This window comes from Rhineura floridana, chromosome 8, assembly GCF_030035675.1.
Source record: "Rhineura floridana isolate rRhiFlo1 chromosome 8, rRhiFlo1.hap2, whole genome shotgun sequence".
Taxonomy (NCBI): Eukaryota; Metazoa; Chordata; class Lepidosauria; order Squamata; family Rhineuridae; genus Rhineura; species Rhineura floridana.
Genome location: NC_084487.1, coordinates 27,094,096 through 27,109,225, shown reverse-complemented (window position 1 = coordinate 27,109,225; position 15,130 = coordinate 27,094,096). Strand labels below are relative to the sequence as shown.

At 41.1% G+C, this 15,130-nt stretch overlaps 1 protein-coding gene across 2 annotated transcripts in view; it reads left to right on the top strand.

Moving 5' to 3' along the window:
* The window catches only part of TMTC1 (transmembrane O-mannosyltransferase targeting cadherins 1), a 228,684-nt gene extending 221,707 nt beyond the window's left edge, over nt 1–6,977 (top strand). For both annotated transcript variants that reach the window (XM_061638680.1, XM_061638681.1), the window contains 2 exons: nt 802–879; nt 3,040–6,977. In XM_061638680.1, the coding sequence (XP_061494664.1) occupies nt 802–879; nt 3,040–3,174 (213 nt within the window). In that variant the 3' untranslated portion in view covers nt 3,175–6,977. The remainder of the gene's footprint in view (nt 1–801; nt 880–3,039) is intronic.
* The last annotated feature ends 8,153 nt before the right edge of the window (nt 6,978–15,130 follow it).

The following is a 15,130-nucleotide window of genomic DNA, read 5'->3' as shown; positions in this document are numbered from 1 at the left end:
AGTCGATCAGTGCACTCTGCAGGTGAGGGCCTCCTTCAGATACCATCTTATCCGGAGGTCCGTTCTGCACAACATAGGAAACAGACCTTTAGTGTGGCGGCACCTACCATGTGGAATTCCCTCCCCTTAAATATTAGACAGGCGCCATCTCTGTTATCTTTTCGACGCCGACTGAAGACCTTCCTCTTTCAACAAGCCTTTTAGGTGGAGGCCTTATCCCAGTCTGTGTCTGTGCTGGAATTGCTTTTTAATATGTTTTTAAACCTTTTTTAAAATAACATGTTTTTAAACCTTTTTTTTTAAAAGTGTTTTTAAAGACGTTTTGTTTTAATATATTTTAAAGTCTGTTTTATGGTGTTTTAAAGTGTTTTTAGTGCTTTTGTTTGCCGCCCTGGGCTCCTACAGGGAGGAAGGGCGGGATATAAATAAATAAATGCATACATACTCAGAGTTCTGGCTTGGAACTGGAGGAATGTTGCTCACATGCCTCTCTGAAATCTCTGTGATTCATAATGCTCTCCTCCAATTCAGTGCAAGCATTATAACCCCAGAGTTCCTCTCCATCTTGCAATCTATACCCCTGCCCTGCACACCGACCTTGCTTTCACAGGAAAGAGCTTTTTGGAATGGTACCATTCCCTTGCAAGCACCTAAGACCACGAAACTCTTCTTGAAAATGCTCGTAGTTCTACAGAGATTACAGAAAGGCACATTAGTAACATTCCTTTGTTCACCTCTGTTAAGATTTCCACTCGGTGGGCACAATTGTTCTAACTTTCTTTTTCTCTCTCTCTCACTTAGAGCTATAAAGTGGCTGTAGACTTCAACCCAGAGCAAGCCCAAGCCTGGATGAACATGGGAGGGATTGAGCATATCAAGGTAAGAAGATTCACAAACTGCTGACCACGGTCCTTTACTCAGAAGGCTGAAATTTGCTCAGATCTTGTGATAGGATGATGCTGGAGTCAAGGGTCATCCTACCACAAGTCGTAGTGATGGCCACCGACCTGGGTGGCTTTAAAAGGGGATGAGACAAATAGTGGCTACTAGCCATGATGGCTATATACTGTACTACCTTCAGTATGAAAACCTATTGATGGGGATCCTAAGTGGGAGAATGCTACTGCATTCAGTCCTCCTTGTGGGATTTGCAGAAGTAAGTGGCTTGCCACTATGGGAACAGAATGCTGGACTAGATAGGCCTTTGGTTTGATACAGCAAAGCTCTTCTTATGTTCTTATGAGCTGTTTGCAAATCTTACACTAACCTTGTAAGGTAGGTAAGTGTTATTACTGCCTTTGTATTGTAAATGTTGGAGCTCATGCTAAGAGAATAGTGCCTTGCTTAAGGCAGTCGAGTGAGGCCATGGCAGAAACAAGATTTGAAGTCCTGAATTATAGCTCAGTCTCCTGGCCACTCCACTACATCACTTCACCATGGCACAATTCCATTGCATGATTCCATGTCAGCATGATTATAGTGATTAACATTTGAGACTAGGACAGGGGAGACCCTGGTTCAAATCCTCATTCAGCCATGAAGCACACTGCATGACTTTGAGGCACTTACTACCTCTCAGCTTAACCAATCTCACAGTGCTATTGTAAGGAGCAAATGGGGAAAGAGGATCATATATACTCCCTAGTAGACTATGGGGATGCTGTGGGCATAATATATCTTAATAATATATCTTGACTTCAGCAAAAGTTTTGAAGAAGTGCCCCATGATATTCTGATTTAGCAAGCAAGCTAAATGTGGGCTGGATGGAACAGTTATCAGGTGGATCCGCAGTTGGCTACAAAACTGTATTCAAAGAGTGCTTATCAATGGTTCCTTCTCTAACAGTGGGGAGGTAATGAGTGGGGTACCTCAGGGCTCGGTCTTGCGCCCAGTGCTCTTCAATGTTTTTATTAATGACTTGGATGAGGAGATTCAGGGAATGCTTATCAAATTTGCAGATGATACAAAATTGGGAGGGATAGCTAATACCCTGGAGGACAGAAACAAAATTCAAAGGGATCTTGATAGGCTGGAGCATTGGGGTGAAAACAGCAGAATGAAATTTAACAGGGATAAGTGCAAAGTTCATCACCTAGCAAAAAGAAAACAAGTGCACAGTTATAAGATAGGGGATACTTGGCTCAGCAATACTACATGAGAGAAGATCTTGGAACTGTTGTTGATCACAAGCTGAATATGAGCCAACAGTGCAATGTGGCTGCAAAAAAGGCAAATGCTATTCTAGGTTGCATAACAGAAGTATAGTTTCCAAATTGCATGAAATACTAGTTCTCTATTTGGCACTGGTTAGGCCTCATCTTGTGTGCTGCATCCAGTTCTGGACACCACAGTTTAAGAAAGATGTAGACAAACTGGAACAGGTTCAGAGGATGATCAGGGGACTGGAAACAAAGACCTATGAGGAGAGACTGAAAGAACTGGGCATGTTTAGCCTTGAGAAGAGAAGACTGAGGGGAAATATGATAGCACTCTTCAAGTACTTCAAAGGTTGTCACACAGAGGAGGGCCCGGATCTCTTCTTGATCATCCTAGAGTGCAGGACACAGAATAATGGGCTCAAGTTACAGGAAGCCAAATTTCAACTGAACATCAGGAAAAACTTCTTAAGTGTTAGAGCAGTACAACAGTGGAACCGATTACCTAGAGAGGTGGTGGGCTCTCCGACACTGGAGGCCTTCAAGAGGCAACTGAACAGCCACCTGTCAGATATGCTTTAATTTGAATTCCTGCATTGAGCAGGGGGTTGGACTTGATGGCCTTATAGGAACCTTCCAACTCTACTATTCTATGACTGTGTGATTCTACTGCCCTGACCTCGTTCAAGGGAAGGCAGCAGAAAGATTCAACAGATAGATGTTTCTAGGGAAACAGCCAGGCATGGTAAACTAGAATATACATGCCTGAGAAAAATGTATAGAACAGGGCTGTTAAGAATGGCATTTCAGCAAAAGATACTATGCAACTGATGCTTTGATTTCCTACACACACACACACGTCCCCTGTCCTTACTTTTGCAGGGTAACTACATCACTGCACGTGGCTATTATAAAAAAGCGTTAGAGCTGGTTCCAGATAGCAAGCTGCTGAAAGAGAATTTGGCTAAATTGGATCGCTTAGAAAAACGGCTACAGGAGGTTCAAGAGAGAGGATGATGGGGACAGCCTGATGAGTGTAATGCCTCCTGGAGATGAGTGGATACTGTGGAAGCCCCGGTGTTCCCATATGACAGAAGCAACCTGAAAGGACCTGTGGGGGCCAATGGTGACCCAGAATAAGAAGGGCACACACTTGAATCGCCAAAAGCTATGGAAGTCCTGCTGTTTCTTTCTGGATGTGCTGTGGAATGGGTGAAAACCTTATCTTAATCCAGATTTATATTTGGATTTGTCTCACACTACTTGCCGTTCATGCTGACAGTGGGAAATGCTTATGTAATGTTCAGGTCTCTCATGTGTTAAAATAATGGTGATAATAATCAAGCGCAGGGATGATTGTGGGAAGTGAAATGATGGCCTGATTCAACAAGGACTGGAGAAGATGGTTCCCATTATTCAGTCTCACTAAAAGAAGAATTTTACCATAGAGGCCTACCAAAGCCAGGCTCCTGATTGGCCAAGAAGATGGTGGCAGCAGCCAAAGAGGGAAAGAGACAGTGGCAGCTCTTGCTGACAGAAATAGCAGCCATCTTCTAGGCCTTAACAGGGATTCTGGTAGCAATTCCTGGGAAGTAATTGTCCGGTTGGTGCAGCTAGTTCTCAGCTGAATATTTTGATCCTGAGGGTGATTCCAGGAGAAGAAGTCTGTAATACGAAAAGTCTTTTTTGTGGCAGTTTCCATTCAAGATATCACAGCAAAGTTAGAAGCGTAGATAGATTTTCATTTTCTCAGTCCAGACAATAGGGTGCTTGCTGCTGTTGTTTTTGTGGAGAATGAAAACATCAGATTGAAAAAAAGCAGGTCTGGGAAAAACCAAAATAGCTCACCTCATATCAATGATATTAAGGCCCACAGTTTCTCTTGAAACATAATTAGGTTGTTCAGAATATAGGAGCTGAGATCCAAAGACCTCCCTCCATGTATGTAAGGTCCTTCCTATGCACGCTGGATTTTTTTCCCAACCACAGTTCCTTGTGCTACCTCGGAGGCTGACCCAGGAGGTCTCTGGAGTTTTCAGGGCAGCTTGTAAGTTGGTGGCACAAGGGGCTGTTGTGAGAACACAGGAAGCTGCCTTATACTGAGTCAGACTAGCATGGTCTACACTGACAGGCAGCGGCTCTTGAGGTTTTCAGATGGGGGACATCTCCAGTCCTACCTCGAGATAACAGGGATTGAACGTGGGATCTTCTGCATGCAAAGCAGATGCTCAACCACTGAGCTACAACCCTTCTCCAAAGGAGGAAGGAAGGAAGGCCGGCCTCAGAAGGGCCACTAAGCACCCTCAACCCCCCTGAGTAGCCCTTTGGATCTCAGCTAAGGATAGAGATAACAGGACCATTTTTCAAATGGCTACAAAGCTTTTGAATTGATTTGTTTATGAAACTTGAGGGAACGAGTAAAGAAAGGGATTTTTGAGGCACCTATTTATCCCCTTCATATGGAGATTCCCCTTCCCCTTCTCCCATTGATTAAAAAGAGAGAGAGAGAGAGATTAAAATATAACAGAGGAGAAGAAAGCTCACAGGGGTTGGGTTCCTTTTTTTAGTGTTATTTATTTAACTTTTCTTGTGGAGTAAGTGATAGATGATATCTTTCACTACTGGAAATGTAACTAAACTTGTGGATGTTGCCCTTATTTTTATGAAGCTAGAGAAGGTAGCACCCATGGGGGGAATGTATGTGAATAATAGTTAATATTTCTAAAGGTAGCCAACATGGTGCCCTTCAGATTTTCTTGCAATACAACTCCCATCAGTCCCAGCCAGCATAGCCAATGGTCAGTGATGATGGGAGTTGTAGACCAACAGTAACTAGAGGGCACCATATTGGCTGCTCCTTTTTAGAGCATATTTCAGATGTCTCAGAGCTCAATGGATTCTTGTCCTCCCAAACCTTATTAAACCCTGGTAAAATGAGGATTACACATGATCCTTAAAAGAGCTCAGACCTCATGTGCATTGAAGGGGCTCATGTTGTTAAGTGAAGAGACCCTCTGTCAACAAAACCACTGCACTTTTGGTTATGTGAACAGATCTGTGGAGACTCTTGAGGAAGAGGAGCTCTGGGTCTGTACTCAGCATCACAGGAAACCAGCAGTAATACTCTACTAAAACACGCAGCTCTGTAATCCAACTTGTTCCTACCTCTTGCTAGAAATAGGCCTCACCGAGGATTGCTTCTGTTCATGTTTTACAGTTTCTATCAAGTGAGTACAGATGACCATTTACTAACTAATAATATGTCATGATATACATGTAACTCTGTGAGCCCCTAGTTTGTATCGACCTGCTAATTAATGAGGAATGTGTTACCACACTTCCAGAAGAGTGGGGAGTAAGTAGTAAATGCTTCTTGTCAGTTGCCAGGACAATACCTACCCCCCCCACACACACAAGCTGTTTGATTAATGGTTGTCTGTACTTAACCATTGTCACTATAATTATCTGGGAAAACTTGACGTACATTTTAAATGCCTTAAGGCATTCTAGAGTGGTAAAGAAGTGAATCTTAATATCTTTCTTGGAATAAAAGTAACATTACTCTGGGTGGCCTTAATAGTTAGACAGTGTGGCCCAGTAGATCAAGAGCTGGGGGACCTGGGTTCAAGTTCCACTTTTGCTTATGGACTTGGCCAAGTTATTTTGTGTTAGCCTCCATTCCCTATCTGTAAAATGGGTGTAGTACATACATTTCATATGGTTGTTGTGAAAGCAAATGCAGTAAGAGTAAAAATGCTGCAAAAAGTACAGAAGATGGAACACCAAGGAACACAGAACCAGATTTATATATTTATTAGTAAATATCCCTTCTTTTGCTTAAATTCTTCATACCACCCTGAGCAGAAATCTGGAGGGGAAAAAAGTCTCCCAGCTGTTAATCTTTGGCCTCGAGACAGGTAAAGTTAGTTAACATGTCTAAGATCCATTATATCATCTGCATTTATTTTAGCATGCTTCTAAGTGCTATTGGCTTTGGCAAAGTGTAAGCCCAATTATTATAAATATTCTCAGTAAAACTATTGTGGCAAATACAACACAATCCATCATGACGTTCTGCTGAGCAAACCCAGCTGAAATAAAGAACTTCCTGACAGATTGTGCATATAAGGTTTAATCCAATCAACGTTAGACAGGTTTTACATGTGTTCACATAAAGCATTTTTGAGTCTTCTCCCACTGCTGCTGTGCATGTGGGGGAAAAGGAAATTCCATTTTTAAATGTGCTTGTATCAATATTAAATTGATTGATGGCCTTGCAAAAATGTCGATTTGCAATCACATCTCAACCTTCCAGGGTTTACAGTATGTGTCACCTGTGAACAGATGCATTCTAGCTGAAGTGTACTTTTAATCTTCTACCTACAATTTCCCCCCCATAGAGTTGTACACCATTTGGATTGATATGGGTTTGTTTGTTTTTTCATTTTAATCTTTCCTCCCTGCACAGAAGGATGTGGGGGAACCTTATCAGTTTCATCCATAAAGATTTTTTTGCCACCTTCCTCAGTTATATGGAGAAACTGAAATGGCTAGGAGGGAAGCCTTGTCAATTTCATAGATACAGATTTTCTTTTCTGTCTGTCCCTCTCAGCTTTCCAATGAAGCTGATGTAGTTGTGGGTCAATTCTTCTCAATTTCTTCAGTGCTGCCTCTTTTCCATGCCTATTTCCTATTGCTGAAGAGGAGAGGGAAAGTTTCTGCTTTTCCTTCAAAAAAGCATATATGCACAGAAGCTCTGGTGCATAGCACACATTAAAATTTTAATAAGAAGATAAGAAAAACTGACAGACAACTTGTCAAGTTTCACTGGAGGGTGGGTGGGAGGGAGTATTGTTAAGGAAGCAGTGGTATGGATAACTGCAAGAATGTGTGTGGGGTTATATCCCAGTCTAGTTGCAGGACAATATAGGTTTGCATCCAGACTAGCAGGTAGGGGAGGGGTCATGGTGACATTTCAAAACAAGTAGAGTATAATTTGTGAATAGTGAAATTTGCATTAACGAGTGAGAGAAGATTCCAAAGTGATAATTAAAATTCATTTCCCAAGTGATAATTTATTATTATTATTATTATGTATTTATTACTTGAATTTATATGCCACTTTTCCATACAAATATGCTCAAAGTGGCTTACAAAAATGCAAATGACGACATCAATAGTAATCAATTCAAAAACATAACAATAGTTTCAAATCATTTCAAAACATAACAATCCAACAATAACTCCAATTGATTATCTAAACATTATCACATTTAAAGTCATCATAAAACATCATAAAACAAGCTATCAATTAAAATATATCAAAGTAATAACATAACATTTCAATATTAATAACATAACATTCCAATACAAAAGCATAAGAAAACAGTTTTTGTCACTCTAGCATTAAGGTTAAGAGTCTCTGCTGATGGCTGTTGTTATATGAAGGCATGTTCAGAAGCAGACTAACTCCAGGCACCGGCAGCTGGAAAGAACCCACAGTGGGTGAAGGCTATTGCTTGTAGGCTCCCCCCAAAAGCTGCCAGATGGACACTGCAGAAAGGCAAGACACTGGACAAGGCAGCGTCTCGGTCGAGTCCCCAACAAAACAGAGCATATTGATGTCAGATGTTAGTCAAGTGGCAAGGCTTGGCTGAAATGGCCTCACGGGCCAAATGGGGAGGCCTGTCAGGCCTAATCAGGCCACGGCAGGAGGTTCCCCACCCCTGGCTTAAAACATTTCCCTGGGTGTCACTGATTTGTAGATCAGACTTTGTTGTTGTTATGTGCCTCCAAGTTGACTACGACTTATGGCGACCCTAGATCAGACTACTAATACCATATTCACCAAAAAGGGAAATTATGGTGCACTTCCAGTGAAACAACTGGACTCGTTGCCAAGCAGTGCATCCAGGTTTAGTGTGCCATGCAATTGTACTCAGTTCTATTTATTTTTCTCTTAAAAACTTGCATCAGATCAGAAGGTATGATTGGAACAAATCAGGTAGCAACTTATTGCTTGCCACTAAAAGCACATGATATATAGCTTTTACTAAGAATCCCTATATTCTAGTTACACTGGGCAGATTGAGAGGGGATGAGATACTGCTGCTACAGTGGCAGAATATCCACTATGGCCTATATATACCCAGACTGGGAAAGGCAGCAAAAACACACCACTCAGAAAAACAGCACACAAATGGCAGCCACACACCCCAATTTCCAGAGAAGCACTGCCAAATCAGACAATACCCATATGCCACACACACAGCCAATGAACTCAGGTCAACAGAAACATCCTACCCCCAACACACCATCGTGCAACACAACACATAGAATACACAAAATGACACCTGTCCTATCATAGCTGAGTCCCAAGTTGCAGGGGAACTTCTAGATCTTAGACCTATCATGGGCACAGACAACAGCAACATTCAAGGCTAGTCCAAGGTCCAGTCCCAAGCAAGCAGCAGTTCAAGCAGCAGACAAGTCAAGGAGCAGTCTGAGGGCTGATTCCAGACACAGAAAGGATCAAGGACAAGGCCCAGTGCTCATAAAAAGATGTTCCAGCATAATAAAAATGCACTTGTGGTTTTGGCCCAAGGTGTGTCTGGGGCCCATTGAAAACAATGGAACATGTTGGCTGTAACATGTCCTATTGCTTTCAATGGGATTTGGTCACTACAGCTGGATCTGGACCATTGTCTCTGGAGATCTACAGTGCCACAAATGTAGCATCTTTCATGATCAGGCCTTAGCATATTTATAACTAAAATACAGTGCAATCCTGTACATTCTATTCAGAAGTTAGTCTCTTCGAGTTCAGTGGGGCTTAGCTCAAGGTAAGTGGATACAGGATTGCAACCTTAGTAGCTTTGCCTGAAAGCCAGTACTTAGTAACCTAGTCGCAGCATATCTGAGGACTGAATGTTAGATTTGTAAACAAGGTCAGAGCTTGGAAAAGTTACTTTTTTGAACTACAACTCCCATCAGCCCCAGCCAGCATGGCCACTGGATTGGGCTGATGGGAGTTGTAGTTCAAAAAAGTAACTTTTCCAAGCTCTGAACAAGGTAAATATCATCATTGACAATTCTGCATATCAAACACATGAATCCAGAATGTGGACATTGTTTTTTTTCTTTTCTTTTTTTGGTAAGTTAAGGAAAAGAAATGTTTTTTTTAAAAAATTGTTTCTTGTCTTCTTGAACTGAGGTGATACAATCTTTCTGCTGTTACAATGATAATGGCTAAACAAAGCTATCCTATCTTGGGATGGTTATCATATATTAATTCACACGTATGACCATTTATCTTTGCAAGGCATCAGGGACTGAATTTCAAAAGGAGCTACAGAGAGCTGGTGAAGGGGCAACCTTAGAGTTTGGCAAATTTGTGCACATGGGCACAATCAGAAATACATTTAAAATCAATTATGGCTGCAGAAAAGATAGTGGTCCCTCTGTACATTAGATGTGAAATAGCATTAAAACAAAGATTCCCATCAGAGCATTCACTGGAACGAAAGCATCAATGGGCCTTTCATATCAGACTTTCTGCCTTTGCTTTTATAAACTTTGGCTTGCAAGTTTGAGGGGTGAAAATTGCTTGAATTCCAGCTTGCTCAAAGGTGCTTTTCATGGGGTTAAAATCACCCCCATATAAAACTAATTAAGCCACTTTCAAGACATGTATGTTTCCAGTATGTCAACATTTTGTAGTCAATAGATGGAGGTAAATGTCTTCTCCCCACCTCCAAAAAAATCCAGAATACACTTTCTTTTGCATCTACCATCCAGCCACAATTATGGCATGCAATTGACACATTTTGGAAATACAGCTGGGATCAGACCAACATTAATAGCATTTCTGGAGAAAAGAGGATGGGCACTCATTTGGGTTAAGATCACCTCCACCTCTCCCACAGTATCATTTTGCAGCCTAAAACTCCATTCCAGCTAATGCAGCAACATGTTTGTGTACTCTATCCCAGTGCAGTGATTGCAGTTTTACCAAACTATATACAAAAGAAGCATGTGTGTAATGTTTCAAATAGAGGAATGGTTCCATTGATTGTGTGAAACAGGCCCATTAGCCAGGTGAATCAGGACTGTTTTGGTGAAAGACTCACTTTTAAGTAATGGTTCATATTTGTCTACTCCTTTCCCAGTTTTACTGTACTAATGGAATAGGATAATTGGCAGTAAAATTGAACGTGTTCTCATAGATACAAGGCACCAATTCCCCTCTTTTTTCTTACAGCTTGCAGGCTAAATGCAGCTATAAATACTTTCGTTCCTTTCCTGCTACTGCCAGATGCTTAGCCTGCACAGCATGCATTACAAAAAAAATAAATGTTGCTTGGTAGTTCTCTTCCTATATTACTTAAGTGTTGTTTTGAAAGCAGACCAGTACAGATAGACATTTGCCAAATCCAACATGAAAGGCTGCTAATGAGGAAATAGGATAAAACTTCAGGTATGGAGATGATATATTTCAGTCTCATATCAAATGGCGTTAAACATTAAATTCAGTGGAACGTCCCTATTTCACTATGAAGTCTAGGATTATATTTTCGTTTAAATTCGAAGGCAAGCTATTAAGGCAAAAAATAAAACAAAATACTATTGCTCCAGTCCAGCTCCCTGCCACCACCATGTTTTTTCAGGTTCCTCAGGAGAATTCCAACCTACAAGGGATTCCCACTCATTTTAATGGAGTGGGCATACTTCGTGGGCCAGACTACATATTATACTAAAAGTGTAGCATCTTTGGTTCTTCTGATGCTATTACAGGCCCAGGGGTCCCAATTCTGATCAGAACCACAGCACAGAGCAAGCGGAGGTTTTTTCCTTTCCTATGCAGCTATGATCTGATTAAAAATCTCCCACATGCAAACACAAAACTGCAAGGCTTAGAAAACAACTTCCCATTGGTACCTCTGTGCAGAGTTCTCCACTTCATTGAAATCAGTGGAGAAGTTTACACATTTATGACCTCTAGGGAGCTGTATGTTGCTTGCCATGAGAATATCTGATACAGGGCAGTGTTTGAGTACTTTCACATACACTTGAGTGCACATACATGCAAAACTCAGTTGGTGGATTAATATTTCATGCACGTTTTCCTGATTATCTGCAAATAGCATTCTTTTTTTTGTTCTCAATTCATTCTTTTGACATCTAGTCTTCAAAGTACTGTATTTGTGTAGCCAGGAGATAGAAAACCTGTGGCTCTAGATGTTGTTGAACTACAGCTCTCATCTCACCCAGTCAGCATGGTCATTGCTCAGGGATGATGGGAGCTTCATTGCAGGAACATTTGGGAGGCCACAGGTTTGCCATTCCTAACCTAGCCTATCAGTACCAACATGAATTGGTGTGCTAGAGATCTGCGACTGAGTAGAAGTGACTCTGGATAACAGTAGTTTTCAGGCTACTGCCCTTTGGTGTTCCTCTGAAGCAAATGAGTTTTCCCTTAAATAGAATAGATCAGTAATGGGGAGGGGATTCCCCCGAAAAGCATATTTCCCATGCCTGTCAGTGTTGCTCTGCACAGCACAGGGAACTGCTAGGAATTTCTAGGACATTATCTTAAATGGCACCAGAAGATTTTAGAGTAAGTTCCAGGGTTTACAGAGAGATGGAATAGTTGCTTTGTATATAGAAGGTTGCAGGATCACTTGTGGCATCTCCAGTTTAAAGTTTCAGTACCGGGGAGGGGTGAAAAAAATGTATTACATTTTATGGGCACTATTCATAAAAACATAAGAAACTGCCTTTAGACCACTGACCCATCCAGCCCAGTGTTGTCTACTCTGATTATTTGTTTCATTTATAGACCGCCCATAGCGAATAGCTCTCTGGGCGGTGTACAAAAAGGTTAAAATACAAAATATGACAATAAAATCAAACTACACACAACAACGTTATAAACATTTAAACATTTAACATTTAACAGTTAAAATGCCTGGGAGCATAGCCAGGTCTTAACCTGGCGCCGGAAAGACAGCAGCGTAGGCGCCAGGCGTACATCTTCAGGGAGGCTGTTCCACAGTTTGGGGGCCACTACAGAAAAGGCCCTGGATCTAGTAACTATCCTCCGGGCTTCCCGATGAGTTGGTACCCGGAGAAGGGCCTTAGATGCTGAGCGAAGTGACCGGGTAGGTTCATTGGCAGCAACTGTCCAGGGTCTCAGGTAGAGGCCTTTCTCATCATCAGCAACCTGGTCCTTTTTAAAAACGTGGTGCTTGGGATTGAGGCAGGGACCTTTTGTATGTAAGACATGTGCTTTACCACTGCGCTACAGTCTCCCACCAATAGATGCCAATGACAATCGCAACAAGACATACATGTGCCTAGTGCAGCAGCACTTTCCATGCTTTGAGAGGAGGGAGACTAGTTATTGCAGTGGTATAGTATCAGGCAATCAGGCAGTATGAAAATTGTAAAACCAGTTTGATCAGAAACAGAGACTCAAATGAATATGATCTTGCAAGCAGTGTGAATTCTCTCTCATCACCTCTGGGAAACTATAATCTGTACACATCTTTAAAGTTGATTTTTTTTGAAGAATCTGACATGGTCCTTCCATACCTTGGTCCTCATTTGCAATTCCACTGCACATTTGGTTTATTGCTCGCCTGCTTTTCATCCGTGAAAATTGTAGTCCTAAAGGGCTTTTTGCCTTAGGGAAATGTGCAATAGTTTTTCAAGTTAGCAGCCTGCTTCTATGTACACTTAATAACAAGCAGCAACATGATAACCTGCTTTGGCTGTTAATGGTGTTTGAAAAGTGTCAACACTGATGGCGGTAATCTCTGAAAATATTGCTGAACTTCCTTGTGATGTGTATACGGATTTGGTGAAAACTATTTTCTTTTAAGAACTCTCTGGGTCACGATTGTGACTTCTATGGAAATGTAGACATCTCTGCTGAAATTGGATGCCATTAATCTACTTCACCAAGCAGAAGTTAATTTTGCATAGTTACAGTGTTTCTCTGTCTTTTGTCTTTATCACTTTCATCTTTCTGAACTGTCTGTTGTTTTTGTTCAGTAAATTAAATGCACAATTTAGCAGTGGGATATATATCAGTGATAACAGGATTTCAAAAGGTCTTTTATTTTCATTGTCAAATTATGGATTAATTTTGCCTATCAAAATTATCAAAGAAAGCTTTGAACAAAGCAAATGTATATAGTCTATTTTATATAAAAACAATATAAACATGTCTGAGTTCTTGACTGCTTTTGAATTAGCCTGGTGCAGCTGAATCTTTCATGGTGCGTGTTGCGTATGTAGTTGAGAGGACAGCAATATATTTAAAGAAATCACAAAACAGAATCAAATATAATTACAAACATAAACATAAAGCATAAAAATTCCAATGAAGAGGGACTATCTAAAAAAGTGGTTACTTAGCAACCCGCAGAGCAGAAAAGCTTGTTTTCATGTTCATCCTAAAGGACCAAAGGAACACATGTGGTGGATCTTCCATGGAGGAGACTTCCAGTACAAGTGGCCACTACTGAAAAAGTCCTGTTTCTCACATAGACCAAATTTGCCACAGCAACTGATGGATCTTTGAGAAAATTGTCATGAACATAACTCATGCAGGGGAGGGGCACATGTAGGAGAAGGTGCTGCCTTAAATTTAGCAGTTCCTTACTGTTCATGTAATCTGCCAGCCTTCCCCAACCTGGTACCATGCTGCTGCTTTGGGCTGCAGATCTCATCATCCCTGGCCCTTGGAATCCAGCTACATCTGGAGGCACCAGTTTAAAGGCTAATATGCGCACAAATCAAGGAGTATAAATGCCCTAGACTATACAGGTGGCACAGAGAGTACCCAGAACACCACCTCAGAAGTTGCAGGGCTTCAATGAAAATATTCTATAATGAAAAAGTTAGGTGTTTGGATTTTGCAGCCTGCTTCAAATTTCCATTTGACTCTGCAGCTTGGGGCCAACAGTTATAAAGAAAACGGAAAATTAGTGTGGGTGGAACTAAGGACTACCTGGGAGGAGGGAGCATGACAGCAATTGAAATGACCTTATCTATGCCTCCCTAACCTGAGGACTACTACTGATAACCTCATAATTTTACAGAACCAAATCATTGCTTCTAGATGTCTGCCAGTTTTCTGGACATATGTAGTTAACACTATCCACATGATATAACCATGAAGACATTTGTATGGGGAAAATTAAATACAAACCATCTGAGTGTGATGGATCCTTAGCTCACAAAAGTGTGACACTATCAGGACCAGAGGAGGAGCAACGTGGCTGTGATATCTCCAGGAATTCATTCATTCACACTAAGTCATGGTTTGGTTTAGCATTACTTGCAAACTGGGCTTATGAGTGAGGACATTGTGAACCAGTCCAATATTTGTTCGGTGAATTTCCTTCTCATGTAACCAAACCAAACCTAGCTTTCTCCATCCTTTTCCATCTTTCACAAAATAGTTATTTCATTTTCCATAAATAGGTAAATACACATATTTGTAATAGCAACAACAAAAGAAGTCAGTCAATGATGACTCCATGCTGTTGCCATAAATTACACCCTTTTCTGTTTTGTTCTTTTGTAGATTTTTGCAGGAGGTCCAAGGTTTCATCATAAATCAGTATTGGTTGGCAGGTATCAAATATTCCAAATGCTGGCACATCTTGCTGGAATAGTATGGATTTTATTGGCATCACTCATATATATATGATGGGAGTTGGAGTCCAACAATATCTGGAGAACCACAGGTTCCTTTCTTTAAATATTTCCAATGGCTACCTACTGAGCAGCACACAATGTGCTGTTAAATACATGCAAATACTCTGGATGGAATTAGTCGGACTTCCCTCAGGAGATGAAACTTGGAAACTATGGCCTAACTAATGGTTCAGCATTCATGATCCAATTCCATGCAAATTTATTTTGAAGTAAGTCCTACTGAGTTCAGTGAGGGTGACTTCTA